At 36.0% G+C, this 20,018-nt stretch overlaps 1 protein-coding gene across 7 annotated transcripts; it reads left to right on the forward strand.

Annotated features, from left to right (window-relative positions):
* Nucleotides 1-358: 358 nt before the first annotated feature.
* On the forward strand, nt 359-19,763 carry LOC102605503 (sugar transport protein 5). Of its 7 annotated transcripts, none has more exons than XM_015304160.1 (6): nt 15,989-16,077; nt 16,956-17,128; nt 17,582-17,907; nt 18,063-18,252; nt 18,530-18,975; nt 19,197-19,763. In XM_015304160.1, the coding sequence occupies exons 2-6, from the start codon at nt 16,990-16,992 to the stop codon at nt 19,638-19,640; spliced, it is 1,545 nt and encodes a 514-aa protein (XP_015159646.1). In that variant the 5' UTR covers nt 15,989-16,077; nt 16,956-16,989; the 3' UTR covers nt 19,641-19,763. The 7 variants fall into 7 exon arrangements, with proteins under 7 accessions (XP_015159645.1, XP_006364872.1, XP_015159643.1 ...); XM_006364785.2 differs by lacking the exon at nt 15,989-16,077 and adding an exon at nt 16,238-16,320 and having other exon boundaries at nt 19,197-19,762; XM_015304157.1 differs by lacking the exons at nt 17,582-17,907; nt 18,063-18,252; nt 18,530-18,975; nt 19,197-19,763 and adding an exon at nt 12,647-15,863 and having other exon boundaries at nt 15,988-16,320; nt 16,956-17,048.
* Nucleotides 19,764-20,018: the final 255 nt, after the last annotated feature.

The following is a 20,018-nucleotide window of genomic DNA, read 5'->3' on the forward strand; positions in this document are numbered from 1 at the left end:
ATTACTTATAGGAAGGAATAATTGCTTCAAGGTAAGTGACAGAGTCACTATTGTTTGCAAAGATAAGTTCGCCTTTTCCTCTTGTAATTTCTGGTTTTTTAAAACCGGCTAAAATAGTCATTAGTGAAGACTGGCATGAATGTGCACTTTTGGTCGACGATGGAATAAATAAGCCCAACTATTAACGGATGGCATGACTGAGCCATTTCTGAAAGTTGATGGCATATATGATCTTTTTTCAAGGAACAGAGATATTATTTGGAGGAGTTTGAGTTTTGTGACTTTTTCTTCTAAGATGATAACTCTTGAGAGACTTTTCCAATATAATTATTCCCCACTACTGTAAGATTGAACAATCCAACCACCTTTTCCATTGTATTTACTTCCATGAGTAGTGAGACATTAAATGTAATTGACTCAGCAAGACATTAAATGATTCATTACAAATATATAAAGAACTTTATCCTGCACAAGTTCTTCACAACCAAAACAATCCGTTAGCCTTCGACATGGTTCCCAGAGTATTTTATCTCCTGCCTCTCTTATATCACTTCACAATTACTTTTGCTTCCATTGAGGAAGCAGCTGCTCTTCTAAAATGGAAAGCAACTTTCCAAAACCAGAATAATTCCTTATTCGCTTCTTGGACACTAAGTCATCCTGCTGCTGCCAAGAATTCTTCCAGCCATGATCCATGCAGGGACTGGTATGGAGCTAATTGCTTTAATGGTCGGATAAACAAGTTGAATATTTCAAATTCTGGTGTCATTGGTACACTCCATGATTTTCCATTTTCATCTCTACTTTTTCTTGAATATGTTGATCTTAGCATGAACAACCTTTCTGGTCCCATTCCGGCAGAAATAGGGAAACTTGTCAATCTTGTTGAAGTTGCTCTTGATACGAACCAGTTAACAGGTCATATTCCTCCGGAAATAGGCAACTTGATTAATGCAAAATTGTTCTATGCTTTCTCCAATGAATTGGCTGGCTCCATTCCTATTGAAATAGGGAAGATGAAGTCACTTGAGAGTTTAAGCTTACAGAGAAACAATCTTTCTGGTTCAATTCCAAAACATTTAGGTGAATTAACCAAGCTCAAAATTTTGTACCTTTATTCTAACCAACTTTCTGGCCCCATTCCAACAGAAATAGGGAAACTTGTCAATCTTGTTGAAGTTGATCTTGATACAAACAAGTTAACAGGTCATATTCCTCCGGAAATAGGCAACTTGATTAATGCAAAAATATTCTATGCTTTTTCCAATGAATTGTCTGGTCCCATTCCTGCAGAAATAGGGAAGATGAGGTCACTTGTGGATTTACTGTTCCAGAGAAACAATCTTTCTGGTCCCATTCCTAGTGAGTTGGGGAATCTGAATAACCTCAATGATCTGGTTTTATCCGAAAATCAACTTACTGGTTCAGTTCCTACTACATTTGGCAATTTGAGAAACTTGCAGACACTGCATCTCCATACCAACAAACTATCTGGTTCCATTCCAAAAGAACTTGCATATTTGGATAACTTGCGAGTTCTAACAATGACTAAAAATCAGCTTTCAGGCCATTTGCCTGAGCATCTTTGTCAAGGTGGGAAACTTGAGAGGTTCACGGTGACTAGCAACAAGCTGACAGGGCCAATACCAAGAAGCTTGAGCAACTGCTCGAGTTTTAAATGGGTTCGCTTTAATAACAACAGTTTCATTGGAAACTTATCCGAAGCTTTTGGAATCTATCCAGAGCTTCAGTTCATTGATTTGAGCGACAATAATTTTCATGGTGAGCTCAGCAGCAACTGGGGGAAATGCGAAAATTTGATTGATCTGCGTGTAGCCAGAAATAACATTAGTGGTAGCATACCACCAGAGATTGGAAACGTCCAAGGGCTTCTTGGACTTGATCTTTCATCGAATCATTTGCTTGGGCAGATTCCAAAGGAATTTGGAAGATTAACTTCTCTGGTAAGGCTTTCTGTGCAAAACAACAATATTTCTGGCAATATATATGAGGAACTTGGGTCACTGACAAAGTTAGAGTCCCTTGATTTATCAGACAACAGATTGAATGGATCAATCCCAACGTGGATAGGAGATTTTGTGCGGTTGTTTCAGTTGAATCTGAGCAACAACAAGTTTGGACAGAAGATTCCAAAGGAGATAGGGAGGATAACTCATCTTACTTTACTTGATTTGAGCCATAATCTTCTTGATGGAGAAATACCTGCTGAGCTAGCCAGTTTGCTGGACTTGTCAAACTTGAATCTTTCCCACAATGGTCTATCTGGGCGCATTCCTAAAGAACTTGAAAGTTTGACTGGTTTGCTGGATGTTGTATTGTCATACAATGATTTGGAAGGTCCAATCCCTAATAATAAAGCTTTTATGAATGCTTCGTTAGAAGGTAATAAAGGTCTTTGCGGCAATGTAACAGGATTCCAGCCCTGCAAAAAGCCATCTTCTGTGGTGAAAAAGCACTCAATAGCAAAGGGACGTAAACTCATCCTCATCACTGTACTTCCTGTTATGGGAGCACTAGTACTGCTCTGTGTTTTCATTGGTGTTCTCTTTATGTTTAATAAAAGAAGGAGAGTTAAAGACGTTGAAAGAAGGGATGGTGATGGTTGGCTTTCGATATCCATGTTAGATGGAAAGGCATTGTACAGGGATATCTTAAATGCCACTGAGGAGTTTGATGCAAAATTTTGCATTGGGCAAGGAGGACATGGAAGTGTTTACAAGGTAAACCTTCCATTATTAGGAGATATAGCTGTGAAGAGACTTCATTCTTCATTTCAGAATACACATCCCAAAAGCTTCATAAATGAAGTAAGGGCATTGACTGGGATTAAGCACCGGAACATTGTGAACCTCTACGGCTATTGTTCAAAAGCACAACACTCGCTCTTGGTTTACGAGTATGTGGAGAGGGGGAGTTTGTCGAGTATTCTGAGCAATGAAGTTGAGTCCAAGAAATTGGATTGGCTTAAAAGGGTGAATATCATCAAAGGTGTTGCTTTTGCTTTATCTTACATGCACCACGATTGCTCACCGCCAGTTGTTCATCGAGACATATCAAGCAGTAATGTTTTGGTTGATTCTGAGTATGAAGCTCGTGTTTCAGATTTTGGCATAGCGAAGCTTCTCAAACCAAACTCATCCAATTGCACTGCACTTGCAGGAACATATGGCTATGTTGCACCTGGTAAGGTCTAAATTTAATTTCTATTTTATTCAGACTTCGTGAACTATAGCCAAACACTCTATACTGTTTTTATCTCATTTACACATCTAAATTGTTATACCATTTTTGGAAATTGTATTGTTTCAGAGCTTGCCTATACAATGAAGGTTACGGAAATGTGTGATGTCTACAGCTTTGGAGTATTAGCATTGGAGATAATCAAAGGAAAGCATCTAGGGGAATATATTACTGTGCTAGCAAATTCATCGACTATAGATCATGTGCAGCTTAGTGATTTGCTAGATGAACGCCTTCTATATCCTGAAGATGAAGTAAAGGATGTTTTGGTTTTAATCATCAAGCTAGCAAGCTCTTGTTTGGTTGAAATTCCAAAATCAAGGCCAACAATGCACTTCATCTGTCATAGGTTATCATCAATGGATGCACGTCCACCTACTCATGTAAAGTGATCTTTGTAATCCCTGATATATATATATATATAAGGTGTCTTTGTATGAAAATGAATAACCTTTGACACTAAGTGGTTGTGAAGTAAGTTATTTTGATGAAAAGGTCCACGACAAAATTATTACTGAGAGTAGTATTGTTGTATTGTCAGGGTGCTTATCTGGTTTGTTGTTTAAAGTGTATAATATAGATGGTTAATGTTTATTGAGCCAAAAAGTAATGAAAACAAGTTTCACGTTTGCTAAATACTGATTTCAAGGAAATTCTTTGCATACTTCGTTTAGTTCATAAACAATCTCAACCCGTGAATACTTCTAAAAGATGATTCACACTGCAATGCATGTGAAAGAATGACGTATGTAAATCTAAACTTTAGGGACGTGTATATAGAAAGAAAGCAGAGGGCTTGTCCTGGCTGGACTGATCTTTCTTGTTTTTAATTTTGTATATTGGATTTGGGTAATAGGCCCAAATGAGTTATGTACTGAACTTTGTGTTGGGAAAGGCAAGCACAAAATAAATGTGCACGACAGGGCGATAACGAAAAAAAACTCAAGTCAAAACTTTCCCTTCTATTTGAACCAAGATAAGACAATAATGCAAGAACAAAACAGTTTGGGCAGCAAACAAATCAACCAAGCAAGAAAATAAATCAACACACAAGACACCAAAGTTTAACACCAAAGTTTAACGTGAAAAACCTCTTCGGTGTGAAGAGTAAAAACCACAAGGTCAAAGTTCCATTATGATCAACAAGAGTTACAAAAGTTTTCTCCAAAATGGCCAACAAAGTATCAAACAATGAGCAACACAACTATAAGATAGCACCAAAAACTAGAGAAATAAAAGGAGCATAAACATCAAACCTGCAACTACTGTTCACGAGCTAAAATCTGGAGCTACAGGACTCCAAATCACCTCTCTCAGTTTCCAATCAAAGATCAAGTTGAAAGGAACAAGGTGTCCAAAAATTAGCTCAATCGAATAAGAAACGAAGTAGGAATCGCAATTTGAAATTGACTACTATGGCTTGTGCAAAAATCTGTCCTCTCACTATTCTGTCTATACAGCTGATCTCTAACTCTTGTGATTTTCTCAAAATAAGACCTAAAAGAAAGTTTTACAAATGCACCATAATATTGAGCTTATAGATAAAAGTGATCTAGTCAAACCTTTGACTTGTATTTATCCACATACGAACGGAAAAAATGCCCAAATCCCAACACTTTGAATAAATAAAAACCAAAAATTTGCCCAAAAAAAAAAAGAAAAAAGAATGTTGTATGAAACAAACATCAATAAACATGCACCTTGTAAAATACTGGAGATATTTCGCTTGAGTTACTAGTGAAATAAATTTCTGTGAGTTTCTTGTGCACTTTGTAAAAATAGGCCATGGCAGTCATTTCGAATCGAAGCAAATTTAAAGAAGTTTAGAATCAGAGTTTTGCTAAGTAGTATTCCTCTGGAGCCAGAAAATGTCAGAAAAAGGGAAATTTTGGTTATTGGTGTTTACATCCCTATTCTATTCAAATAGGAAAAAACATCGTGACGATTCGAAAAATAATCAATTAAGTCAATTTTAAAATAATTTTAAGAATAAATGAATTTTAAAGGAGTCGTCACCTAATTTTAGGAAAAAAACTAGGAAACCATTAAGTGATCTACGAAACTAAGATTTTAGGTAAGAGGTTCAAGTTATTTCGAAAGGAAGGTGTTAGACATCCTTCGAAATCCACAACTGTGGGTCCCGACTGAATTCATTTTTTTCAAATTGAGGTAAAAATAATATACAAATATAACAAACATGCAATATACACAAGTAATAAATTAAACAAGTAATATGAGAAACGACCTAATATTTGTCTATCAACAATATACATAATAATAAATATAGTATTTGAATTTTATTCGAATGGTTTCGATGAGAAGCGACTTCGGAGTACCTGTAAAGACACTTAGTAAAAGTGTTAGCGGTAAATAAATACGAATATAAATAAATGAAATAAATAATAACTTAGAAATAAAAATCCGTCTTATTAAAATGGGAGGCCTTGGAAATCGACGGTAATTTCTTTATCGACCGTTAATTAAATAATAACTTAAAAATATAAACCCGTCTTATTAACATAGGAGGCCTTGGAAATCGACGGTAATTTCTTTATCGACCATTTTAACATACAACATTATTAACTTAAAAACTAAATTTCCGTCTTTTAACATTGGGAAGGCCTCGAAAATCAACGGAGAAATTTTTTCATTGGCCATTTTGAGCAAACAAAATATATGAACGTAAATTAAATTTCCATTTTTTACAATGTAAAGGCCTCCAAAACCGCCGGAGAGATTTTCTCATTGGCCAATTGAATATTAATCCACTAATGACATCAATATAAAAATGTAACTATTAACAAAATCAAAACAAGAACATCAATAAGTGAAATTAACAGTAAATAAATGGAGCAACAATATAACCCACTCAACTCAAAAATATGAAAGTGTCCATGAAAGAAATAATAATAAAAAAATACACAACGAAACAGTTGTAATAAAATATTATAGTAATAAATTAGACATAGCAACAAATACAAAATGAATAAATGAAATGTAAGTAACAAGAAAACTAAAGTCAAATAAAAATGGAACATAACTACGCTACTAACTATGAATAATAACAAAATGGACAAATTTAAAGTGCAACAGAACATTAATACTCCATATGTCCCAATTTATATGACTCACTTTTCTTTTTAGTCAATTCCAAAAAAAATGACACATTTCTATATAAAGTAACAATCTAACTATAAAATATATATTTTACCCTTAATGAAATGATTTACAGCCACACAAATTTCTATCATTCATTTTGGACCACAAGTTTTAAAAGTCTTCATTTCTTTCTTAAACTCCGTGCCGAATCAAAGTACTTCATATAAAATGGGACGGAGGGAGTAACTAAACACTACCATATTAATCCAAAGTAGACCCCAAAGTAAATAAAAAAAAATGATTTAGTCATGGAGGAAATAATTTGCAAACAATCATAAAGAGAGCAAAGCAGAAATATAACAAAATAATATATGACTGAGTACGAACAAAACGAAACAGTGAATAGACTTTACTAGAGAATTACGAACAACTTAGACATTATAAAAATGGAGATAACAGTGGCCAAAAATTGAACAAAGTAACGAACAAAATAATAAAAATCAATCAACACTCACAAAGCAGTAGCTAAATATAACAACGAATATTCAAAAGAAACAAATGAAAACAAAGGCAAAAGAAGATCACCTTTTTTGATGAAATTTCTGTTCAGATCTGGTAGAGGGGAAACGTGAAATGAAGAATGGAGTTTCAGAGCTTGGAGTTCGTCTGGTTCATTGTGCCGCCGAAGCTTGGGTCATTTGGATGTTTTTGTTACTTTCCCTCGGAGCTAAAGACTTACTGGTACGCCGGTCGGAGTTTGGAGCAGCAAACAAGGTTAGAGAAAGAGAGCTGGTAGATCGGAGTGTCGTCGGAGGTATAGCAGCGTGTGAGAGCTGCTGGTTCGCGTTGGACCTGCGAAACAAAAAAAAAATTGAAAACGAGAAGGGGGAAGGGGTCTGGTGATGTTTAGCTCCGGTTCCTCGGAGCTTGGAGCTCCTCGCCCGAGCTGGAAGAAAATGGGGTTGAAACGGTGGTTTGCTGGTGGTTTGGGAGAGGTCGTTTGTGAGGGTTTTGGAGGTGGTTTCGGGTGGATTATGTAGAAATAACTTAAGAGCAGCAATTTCATGCAAATCATCTCCTGTAATAAGTATGTCATCCACATAAACTGCAATAATAGTGATGAAAGGACCTGATTGTTTAAAGAACAAAGAATAATCATTAAGAGAGGCAGAAAAACCCTTAAAACTGAGAGCGCCTGCAAGCCTGGCATACCATTGCCTAGAGGCTTGTTTGAGGCCATAAAGAGACTTTATGAGCTTGCAAACCAAATTAGGTTGAGGAGGATCTAATCCAACAGGGAACTTCATATAAACCTCTCCTGTAGATCTCCATGTAAAAAGGCATTATTGACATCAAACTGAGTAATTTCCCAATCTTTCTTGGCTGCAATAGCCAATAAACACCTAATGGTGGTCATTTTAACCACAGGTGAAAAGGTATCAGTGAAATCTATCTCATGTTGTTGTATATCACCTCTCACAACCAGTCTGGCCTTTAATCTTTCCAAACTACCATCAGCATGTTGCTTAACCTTGTAAACCCACTTACAAGGTAAAGCTTTCCTACCTTGAGGTAAAGAAACCACATCCCAAGTTTGATTGGATTGTAGAGCTTCAAGTTCAGCATCCATGGCACTTTTCCAGCCAGGATATGAACAAGCTTGAGCATAGTTGGAGGGTTCAAAAATGTGAGAACAACTTTGAAGAGTGGCTTGATTGGGGTTAGAAAGAGTATGGACTGAAATAGAGGAAGGTGTAGTAGTGGAGGAAAAACAAGAGTGAGTTACATCAGTAAAAACAATAGAATTGCAGATGTAATCTTTAAGATGAGAAGGAACTTTTCCAAAAGTAGTTCTAGTGGACCTTCTGAGAGGAGGAGCAGGGGTTGAAGAAACAGGTGCTGGAGATGATGAATTGGTAGGCAGAGTAAGTGAGGGAGAAGGAGTATCCAATTCTGTATCCAAAGAGGAAACAGATGAAGAAGTAGGATCCTGAGGAAAAGATTGAGAGGGTGATGGATTAAAATTAAAAGGAGATTCTGTAAAAATAGGAGGAACAGACTGATTAGAAGCAAAAGGAAACATATGTTCAATGAAATGGACATCTCTAGAGGTGAAAATCTATTTTGTATCCAAATCCAAAAGTTTATACCCTTTTTGATTGATAGGATATCCTAAAAACACACGACCTTTTGCTCTTGGCTCAAATTTACTTCTCCCATGGCTCAAGGTATTAGCATAGCATAAACAGCCAAAACACCTTAAAATTTTGTAAGAAGGAACAGTCCCAAACACTAATTCATAAAGAGTCTTGCCATGTAAAACTTTCGATGGAAACCTGTTAATGAGAAAGGTAGCAGTTAAGATACATTCCCCCCAATAAATCATAGGCACCTTTGATTGAAACATGAGTGCTCTAGCAGTTTCAAGAAGATGTATGTGTTTCCTTCCGACCACACCATTTTGTTGAGGTGAGGCAACACAAGAAGTCTGGTGAACAATGCCTAGAGATCTAAAGAAACTAACACCTGTTGTACTTTTCCCTAGCTCAAGGGCATTATCTGATCTGATTATTTTGACTTTTGCATCAAACTGTCTTTGCATCATTATTATGAAAGATTGTAATGTTGTGAAGGAATTACTTTTAGTAGCCAACAGAAAAGTCCAAGTAGCCCTGCTATAATCATCAACTATGGTGAGAAAGTAATTATAATGATTGTAAGTAGAAACTTTGTAAGGGCCCCAAGTATCAACATGAAGTAACTCAAATTTAGATTTAGATTTAATATGACTTATTGGAAAGGGAAGTCTAGATTGCCTAGCTAGAGGACAAATATCATAGTAACAATCAAGACTAGAAGGAATAGGAATGAAACTGACATTTTTCATTGATGAAAAGGGTAAATGCCCAAGCCTAATGTGCCATAGCTTTACATCAGAAATAACACTAGAAAAAACAGGAAAGGAAATAGAAAAAGGCTGTGAAGCATAACAAGAAACACTAGAATCATTTTGGGCTGATGGAGATACAGTTGCCTTAAAACAAGACTTCTGAAGATTGGGTTGAAGAAAGTAGAGGTCCTCCTTAGCTTCACCAAAAACTTGTGGGTTCTTCATAGAAGGGCCCTGCAGGAGACACTCATTAGAATTGAAAATGATTGACAGGCTGAATTGACAGCACAACTTATGAGTGGATAGTAAGCTATACTTGAAACTAGGAACATAGAGGACATTATGCAGTGTTAAATCAGAAAATAAAGATACAGCACCACTATTAGTTACAACAATAGAATCTGAGTTAGGAAGATTGATGTTTAGAGGAACTCTAAGAGGTGATAAAATTAAGAAGGATGAAGGATCAAAACACATATATTTCGAGGCACCTGAATCTATAATCCAAGTTTTGGAATTGAACACAGAAAAACAAAAACCAAAATACTTTATAATTGTACCAGCAACTGCATTAGAATTGACTTGTTCTCTTCCATTTTCATTTGAAGTGCTGGTGTTTTCTTCCATTTTCATTTGTGTTAAAGCCTGATGTAAGAAATTGAGCTGCTCCTTGTTAAAATGTTGAGAGAAGGTATGAGTATTGGCTCTGCCTCCTTCATTGTTGTAGCTCCATTTTCCCTTATTTGACTATGGTTGCCCTTCTCATGTGTGAACTGGAAGTCTTCTGGAAATCCTATCAACCTGAAACAATTAATCTTCAAATGTCCATTCTTATCACAGTGTGAACAATTTGCATTAGGATCATATTTTTCCCTTTTTCCTTTGAATTTCTGAAAATGTTTCTAAGATTTCTGTGGTGCTGGTGAGTTGTTAGGTGGTTTGGGATATGAATTTCCAGACCTGAAATTGTTACCTGTGAATTGTTAGGACTGTCTTCCTCTATACTGATTCATGCTATTCACCATGAAAGATGATGAATCAGATGGCATGAGAGAACTCATGTATGTCTCTTTCTGATTTTCATCTTGTAAAAGCAGTGAATATGCAACATTGATATCAGGTAGTGGATTCATCATAAGAATGGTTCCTCTAGCCTGACCATAGTTGTCATTAAGACCCATCAGAAACTGAATAAGTTTCTCATCTTCCAGAAATTTTTCCATTTTCTGTTTTTCTTCACACACACATACACAAGAACACTTGATGTTGGAATTCAAAGAGTCTAGCTCATCCCAGAGTCTTTTAAGCTTAGTAAAATAACCTGCAATGTTACTAGTACCTTGAACTAACCTGCTTAGCTCCTTTTGCAGGTGAAATAGTTTCGCACCATTGGACTGCCCAAATCGATGCTCCAAGCTAATCCAAAGTTCTCTAGCAGATCTAGAGTAGATCACACTATCAGCAATTTCTCTGGAGAGGGAGTTGAGCAACCATGAAGTGACCATATCATTGCATCTACTTCATGGTTGCAGATCTGGTGAACCAGCAGCAGGTGTAGACTGAGCACCTGTGATGAAACCTAACTTGTTCTTTGCTGAAAGAGCAATGAGAACAGATCTCTTCCATGCTTGACATCATTTCCCATCAAAGGTGTTATTGATGAGGTTCATACCAGGAGCATCTGAATGAGTGAGAAAATAAGGGTGATTGGAATCAATCCCTGGAGTAATAGTATCATTACCACCCAGATTAGTACTACTATTTTCAAGTGTTGTTCCAGAATTCTCGACAGAGTTAGTCATTGTTGTTGAAGAAGGTGATAGATTGAAGAAGATGAGAATAGACTTTATGATTAAAACTGCTCTGATACCATGAAATAGACAAGAATTTAAAAAATTTGTGTATTGATCGAAAAATGTGCAGAATACAATTTGTTCTTATATTTATACACAACTAAAGAAAAGAATAGAACCTTATATTGTAACTACCATTCCAGCTGTACAATCTTAATTGGTTTATCTATAACAAATTTTATTCCCTATCTATTTATATACTTTTCAGCTATATGTAAAATCTTTATTTCTTGGGCCTTTTATCCAAATTGGGCTTCTGGCTGGCCCAATACAGAAGTAGCTCTTTAGCCCAGATAGTATAACCCTTTTATCATCTTCAGACCAGATAAAAGGGTTAGTTTTCTTCGATGAAACCAAGGCCAAACATGAAGACCTTGTTTGTGTCTGTTTTCTTCTTTCCCTTGATGGTGTATCTTTTGCATCAAATATTTCATTCACTCGTACACTATTTGTAATTCCAACAGGATTTCTGGTCTGATTTTTCAATCGAAAATGAGTGTTGAACTAGTCGTTTGGTTGACTAGAAAAAATGGGTGAAAGAGATGGTGGTTTGTCTTTGGGTTCTAGCGTTTGGTTGGGTGGAGGAGACCGGAAAAGGGAGAAAAAGTTTGGGGGGTTTTGGGTCGATGTTCCGGTGGATTTGGAAGGGATATTTGGTGGTGGAGGGCTGGAGGCTAAGGGAGGAAAAATGGGAGAGGAAAAAATGAAGTTTTTTTTTTGGAAATTCCTCCCTTCTTAATGACTAAGAAATAGGTTAAATAGAAAATCAAAAATCACCTATAATATAATATCATTATATAAAATTAATGGGCCGAAATCACTAGTTAATAAAATAGTCGTATACGAAAAATTATTTATATTTGAATGAATTTTTTAATTGTGCAAAATATCAAAATGAATATTAACAAATATAACTAATAAAATCAATATTAAAAAATATAATAAACGTAACTAATGACATATAAAAATGCAAGTTTAAAATTAACTAATAAAAAAATCTTAAATTTTGATAAAAAGGATAGTTATCGATAAATTTATTTAAAATTATAAAAAAAAATATTTTGAAAATATCAGACCAAAATTGAGTGTCAACAATTGGCTTTTTAAGTGTTTCTTGCAAAGGTGAAATTTTTTTCTGTCTTTGGAATTCAAAAGTTTGATTTTTTTTCGTTCTGTTTTATGCAGAGGGTCACCCAGCCAGAATCTGTATGGTCCTCTTTCTCCCAGCATTGGTAATTTGACAAATCTTCAGATTATATGTTACATCAAGGAACAGACTTTTGACACCTTCTTCTTGGGACCGCGATGATGATATTTTGTCTACTATTTCAACAACTGTAAGCTTGGTCAGACGTTTATTCTGATGATATGCTAGTTGTCTTATTTTATTTTATTTTATTTTTGTTGTTTAATTTATTGTCCAGCCACTTTTGGGCTGGTCAGACGTTTTTTCTTTTTTTTGTGAACAAGTTTAGTACTTTACATATATAAAATCTGCCCAATTGGGTCAAATTTCAATTAAAAAAAAAAACTGTAAGCTTGGTCAATTGGTTTGAAATGTAAGCAGCAACCATGTTTTCATCTAATTATACCTTGCACAAGTTCATGAATAACCAAAACAAACAACTGAAACCTTTTAGCATTCAAGATGGTTCCCAGAATATTTTCTTTCCTTCAGCTTTTCACTATCTTCACTATTACTTTTGCTTCCACTGAGGAATCAGCTGCTCTCCTCAAATGGAAAGCAACTTTCCGAAACCAAAATAATTCCTTATTGGCTTCATGGACACTAAATTCTGCTGGTGCCAAGAATTCTTCAAGAATCCGAGCGGGAAATTCTGATGCATGTAGGGACTGGTATGGAGTTATATGCTTTAATGGTAGGGTTAATATGTTAAAAATTACAAATGCTGGTGTCATTGGCACACTATATGCTTTTCCGTTCTCATCTCTCCCTTTTCTTGAATACCTTGATCTTAGCATCAACCAGCTCTCTGGCACCATCCCACCAGAAATTGGTAAGCTCACTAATCTTGTCTATCTTGACTTGTCCATCAATCAGATATCGGGCACAATCCCACCACAAATCAGCTCACTAACAAATCTTGAGACCCTCCACATATTTGACAACCATTTAAATGGTTCCATTCCTGGAGAAATAGGTCACCTAAGGTCTCTTACTGAGTTAACTTTGAGTACTAACTTTCTTAGTGGTTCAATTCCTGCTTCATTGGGGGATTTGAAGAAATTGTCTTTTTTGTATCTTTCTGTGAATCACCTTTCTGGCTCCATTCCTGTAGAAATAGGGAAACTTGTTAATCTTGTTGAAGCTGATCTTGGTACAAACCAGTTAACAGGTCGTATTCCTTCGGAAATAGGTGACTTAACTTTGCTCAAGACTCTGCACCTTCATACTAACCAACTTTCTGGTCCCATTCCTGCTGAAATAGGAAAGATGAAGTCACTTGAGAATTTAAATTTATGGACGAACAATCTTTCTGATCAAATTCCGAAAACAATTGGTGACTTAGTTGAGCTCAAAACTCTGTACCTTTTCACTAACCACCTTTCTGGTTTCCTTCCTAGTGAATTGGGGAACATGAAGAGCCTCACTGCTTTGGATTTAGCCGATAATCAACTTATTGGTTCAATTCCTACTGAATGGGGAAACCTGATAAACCTCACTAATCTAGCATTATCCCGTAATCAACTTACTGGTTCCATTCCCACAGAAATAGGGAAACTAGTCAATCTTGTTGGCGTTGATCTTAATAGTAACCAGTTAACAGGTCATATTCCTCGAGAAATAGGTGACTTGACTAAGCTTAAAACTTTGTACCTTTATACAAACAAACTTTCTGGTCCCATTCCGAGTGATTTGGGGAACCTGAAAAACCTCACTGATCTGCATTTATTCAATAATCAACTTACTGGTACAATTCCTAGTGAGTTGGAGAATCTAAAAAACCTCACTTTTCTGGACTTATCAAGTAATCAACTTACTGGTTCAATTCCTGCTTCATTTGGCAATTTGAGAAACTTGCAATATCTAGTACTCCGAGCCAACAAATTTTCAGGTTCCATTCTAAAAGAGCTTGCGTATTTGGATAACTTGAGAGCAATGATAATGAGTGAAAATGAGTTCTCAGGCCATTTGCCAGAGCAGCTTTGCCAAGGTGGAAAACTTGAGAACTTCACAGTGTCTAATAACAAACTGACAGGACTGATACCAAGTAGCTTGAGCAAGTGTTCGAGTTTCAAATGGGTTCGCTTTAATAACAACAGTTTCACTGGGAATTTGTTTGAAGCTTTTGGCATCTATTCAGAGCTTCAGTTCATTGATTTGAGTGATAATAATTTTCACGGTGAACTCAACAGCAACTGGGGAAAATGCAAAAAGTTGATTAATTTGCGCGTAGCCAGAAATAACATTAGTGGTAGCATACCGCCAGAGATTGGAAATGTCAAAGGGCTTCTAGGACTTGATCTTTCATCGAATCATTTGATTGGACAGATTCCAAAGGAATTTGGAAAATTAACCTCTCTGGTTAAGCTTTCTGTGCAAAACAACAATATTTCAGGCAATATACCTGAGGAACTTGGGTCACTGACAAAGTTAGAGTCCCTAGATCTATCAGACAACAGATTGAATGGGCCGATCCCAACGTTTATAGGAAATTATCTGCATCTGTTTCACTTGAACCTGAGCAACAACAAATTTGGTCAGAAAATTCCAATTGAGATAGAGAGGGTAACTCATCTTAATGTACTTGATTTGAGTCATAATTTTCTTGTTGGAGAAATACCCCCTCATCTAGCCAATTTGAAGGTTTTGGTAAACCTAAATCTTTCCCACAATGAACTCTCTGGCCGCATACCTGAAGGATTTGAAAGTTCGACTGGTTTGCAGGATGTCGTATTGTCATACAATGAGTTGGAAGGTCCAATCCCTAATAATAAAGCTTTTATCAGTGCCTCATTGGAGGGTAATAAAGGTCTTTGCGGCAATGTTACAGGATATAAGCCTTGTAAACTATCTTCTACAGTGAAGGGACATAAACTCATCCTCATCATTGTGCTTCCTATTATGGGAGCACTAGTACTACTCTTTGCTTTCATTGGTGTCCTCTTTATGTGTCATAAAAGGAGAGTTAGAGACATTGAAATACAGGATGATGGTTGGCTTTCGATATCCATGTTAGATGGAAAGACATTGTACAGGGATATCTTAAACGCCACAGAGGAGTTTAGTGCAACATTTTGCATAGGGCAAGGAGGGCATGGAAGTGTTTACAAGGTAAACCTTCCATCATTAGGGAATATAGCTGTGAAGAGACTTCATTCTTCATTTGAGAACACACATCCCAAAAGCTTCATGAATGAAGTAATGGCATTGACTGGGATTAAGCACCGGAACATTGTGAATCTCTATGGGTATTGTTCGAATAAACAACACTCATTCTTGGTTTATGAGTATGTGGAGAGGGGGAGTTTGTTTAGTATTTTGAGCAATGAAGTTGAGTCAAAGAAATTGGATTGGTTTAAAAGGGTGAATATCATCAAAGGTGTTGCTTTTGCTTTATCTTACATGCACCAGGACTGTTCACCACCGATTGTTCATCGAGACATATCAAGCAGTAATGTTTTGCTTGATTCCGAGTATGAAGCTCATGTTTCAGATTTTGGCATAGCTAAGCTTCTCAAACCAGAATCATCCAATTGCACTGTGCTTGCAGGCACATATGGCTATGTTGCACCAGGTAAGGTCCAATTCTATATCCTTTTTTCTAAACTTTGTGTACTATAGCCCCAAATTCTATATGGTTTTTATTTCATTTACACATTTAAAATGTTAATACTTTTTTATGAATTGTATTGTTTCAGAGCTTGCATATACAATGAAGGTTACAGAAATGTGTGATGTCTATAGCTTTGGAGTATTAGCATTGGAGATAATCAAAGGAAAGCATCTTGGTGAATACATTACTTCACTAGTAAATTCATCAACTAAAGATCATGTGCAGTTTAGTGATTTGCTAGATGAACGCCTTCCATATCCTGAAGATGAAGTAAAAGAGGTTTTGGTTTTTTTCATCAAACTAGCAAGCTCGTGTTTGCTTGAAAATCCAAAATCAAGGCCTACAATGCACTTCATCTTTCGTAGTTTATCATCAATTGATCCATGTCTACCTACTCATAAGATGAACCTCCATCAAGGCAAGCTATATAATCCCTGATACGTTAGGTGTCTTTGTATAGAAATGAATAACCTTTGTTACTGAGTGGTTGTGAAGTAAGTAGTTTAATAAGAAAGTCCACAATTTAATTTTACTGGTACTAGTATTGTTGTATTGTTAGGGCGCTTGTCTGGTTTCTGTACTAGAGTGTATACAATGTAATGTTGAAGGTAACTATTTAATCTCTTAGTGCCAAAAAGTAATTTTTAAAAAACTTATATCATGTTTGATAAGTACTGATGTTATAATAGGATTACTTTGCATAATTCTTATAGCTAATGAAAAATCACAAATAAACATCTCAATAATTAAAAATGTGTACATAAATATGCCTCTTAAAATTATGACTGTACTCCTCTTACCTACCCTTCTCTTTTTCTACTGTGTACTATGTACAAGCTAACATTGAGTTGACAGAAGAGGAAGTTTTACAGCTAAAGCTCACCAAAAATTCCTTAATCATATCCATTTATAACAAAGTTTTAAACGTCTAGACTTGTAACTATTTTTTTTCTGGGGGTGTCACATGTTCTGTTTCTATACTCTATTAATTGGTCTTCAACTTCAAGCTACTCTATATATAGACTAATGTTGAAAAATAAAACTTCGTTTTAGATCTCTTCAAGTAGCTGACAATTGAGAAGGGAAAATGGAAATTGGTGGCATGGCTGATGATGGACAAGATAGCGATAACCGCTTTAATGGGAAGATAACATCTGCTGTTGTCATCACTAGCATTGTTGCTGCATCAGGTGGCCTCATTTTCGGATTTGATATTGGAATTTCAGGTTAAGTATGCTTGTTTGTTTTTTCGTTTTCCATTATATTAGATTGAATTCCAGTTATTGACGCTGAAACAGCTGGCAATCGTAGGATATGAGAAGAATTAATTGGGCACTGAAAAACTCTTTTTGTTTTACAATAAAGACTCATGTACACCATCAGGTTACTTTTACCTGTTGTAAGTAGTAACAGGTAACCTGTCTTATTTTCAAGATGACAAGTCCCACATTTTAAAGAGGTTTAATTTACATGTAAATATTTTTCGAGTTACCTGATAGTGTAAAGAATTTCTTACATTGATGGTGTATATGAGTTAAACTATATGATCTCTAAATTTTGCCTAGTATATATAAAAAGTTATGATTAGTCACATACGAGAAATTAACTCTAACCATTGGAATGTCTATGTTGTGCAACTTATTGTCACAGAGATTTAATCAATTTAATTTGTACATCAGGTGGAGTGACAACAATGAAGCCATTCCTTGAAAAATTCTTCCCATCAATACTGAAGAAGGCAGCATCTGGTGGTGCTGAAACAAATGTGTATTGTGTATACGACAGTGAAGTTTTAACAGCCTTCACGTCATCACTCTACATTGCTGGCTTGGTTGCATCTCTCGCGGCTGGTCGCCTCACGACAGCCATAGGACGAAGAAACATAATGGTAGTAGGAGGCTGCACTTTCTTTGCTGGTGCACTCATCAATGGTGCTTCTCAAAATATTTTTATGCTCATTTTGGGTCGCATTTTATTAGGCTTTGGTGTCGGCTTTACTAACCAGGTAACAAAACATAGAGTTTAGTAATATTATACTAATAGTGTGAGAATTATGTATATCACCAGTCATTATTACCGTTAAATTCCTTTTACAGGACATAGATCAAATTGACTTTCTGCATTTGTATTTCATCATGATATTTGTGCATGTATTTGAAGGCTACTCCCGTATACCTGTCAGAAATGGCACCGTCAAAATGGCGTGGTGCATTCAGCACAGGCTTCCAATTCTTCATAGGCCTTGGTGTTCTTATAGCAAATTGCATAAACTATGGCACCTCTAAGCTCAGCTGGGGATGGCGCCTTTCCCTCGGCCTGGCCATAGTCCCAGCCGTGACAATGACCATAGGTGCACTTCTCATTTTTTCCTTTACATAATATTGCTGTCAGGTTCAATTTGCAAACCACCTCAACTATATCGCACAAGTAATGATTACAATAATACAAACTAAAGCTTAGGCAGATGAAAAGAAATCACCTAGCAATTTACTACGCGACCTTTATTTTGTTAGGCCTAAAGTTCAAGGCTTCAAATACCTTGCCTTTGAGCCAGCCCTGTGCTTTATATCTTTGAAGTGATCTTCCATAATTTTTGTTCATTTTTGTGACCAAACCCTTCGGCACAGGTGCACTTGTCATATCCGACACACCAAGCAGCCTAGTTGAGCGAGGAAAAATCGAGCAGGCAAAGCAATCTCTAGCAAAAGTTCGTGGAGCCAATAACAACACTGAAATTGAAGCAGAGTTAGCTGATCTTATTAAGTCTTGTGAAGTTGCAAGAGCTTCAAAGGAAGAGCCTTTTGTGACAATCTTTAAGAGACAACATAGACCTCATTTGGTTATGTCCATTGCCATACCATTTTTCCAGCAAATGAGTGGGATTAATATCATTGCATTCTATGCACCTGTCCTTTTTCGATCGGTGGGTTTAGGAAATAACTCAGCTCTACTTGGTGCTATTATTCTTGGAGTAGTAAACGTTGGTTCTATCCTTGTATCTACTTGCATTGTTGATCGATTTGGACGGAGATTTCTCTTCATACAGGGTGGAGTACAAATGCTCGTCTGCCAGGTACATGTTTAGCTAATAGCTAACTGAGACAACTAGCTATATGCACCCAAATATCGAAGTTAAAACTTGAGTGATGACTGGTTAATGAGTTCATGTTTTGTGCAATCTAAATGCAAGTTAAATTGACTTACAACATGTAACTAGAAAAATAAAATAGATTAGTTTGTATATCTAGCTTCAATTATTATGCTAATTACTTATTTCGTTTAATCTTCGTGAAGGTAGCAATTGCTTCTACACTTGCAGCTTCTATAGGTGAAAACGGAAGCAAACACATTAGCAAACAATATGCTGCCTTAATACTAGTCCTGATGTGCACCTATGCTGCTGGTTTTGGTTGGTCATGGAGTCCTCTAAGTTGGCTCATTCCAAGTGAAATATTTCCAATGAACATTCGATCAACGGGGCAGAGCATAAGTGTGGCCGTGAACTTTGCTACCACATTCGTGTTGTCTCAAACATTCTTAGCCATGCTCTGTCACTTCAAGTATGGTGCTTTCTTGTACTTTGCTGGTTGGATTTTTGTTATGACCGTGTTTATTGTGATGTTCATGCCTGAGACCAAAGGCGTCGCCTTAAATTCGATGCATCAAGTGTGGGAGAAGCACTGGTTTTGGAGTAGATATGTTAAGAGATCAGTCCTAGTGCCACAGCAAAGAAGTTGAATTGATTATACCAAATGTTTATGTGTATATGACTGCAGTTGCTTTTGTAAGTTTAAAAAACAGAGGAATTTTAACATAATGGGATCACTGGGTAATAGAAGTTTATATTTAGTACTTTATTAGCGATAAGTCATTATATCGATTTGTTTATCTGGTCTTATGGTTTAAAATAATAAAGAAACTTTTGAATCTTTTGGTTGAAAACTAAAATTTTCAAGCTATATTTATGTATACATATTACATAGTTTTTATTAAACAAATTAAATACGATTAAAGTATATAATTAATGAACACACATTAAATTGACTGAAAATTTTGGTGCCTTCATTTGTTTTATTTTTCAGTAAATATATACTTATATATCAAGCTAGATTGTCT

This window comes from Solanum tuberosum, unplaced genomic scaffold (assembly GCF_000226075.1).
Source record: "Solanum tuberosum cultivar DM 1-3 516 R44 unplaced genomic scaffold, SolTub_3.0 scf00517, whole genome shotgun sequence".
Lineage (NCBI taxonomy): Eukaryota > Viridiplantae > Streptophyta > Magnoliopsida > Solanales > Solanaceae > Solanum > Solanum tuberosum.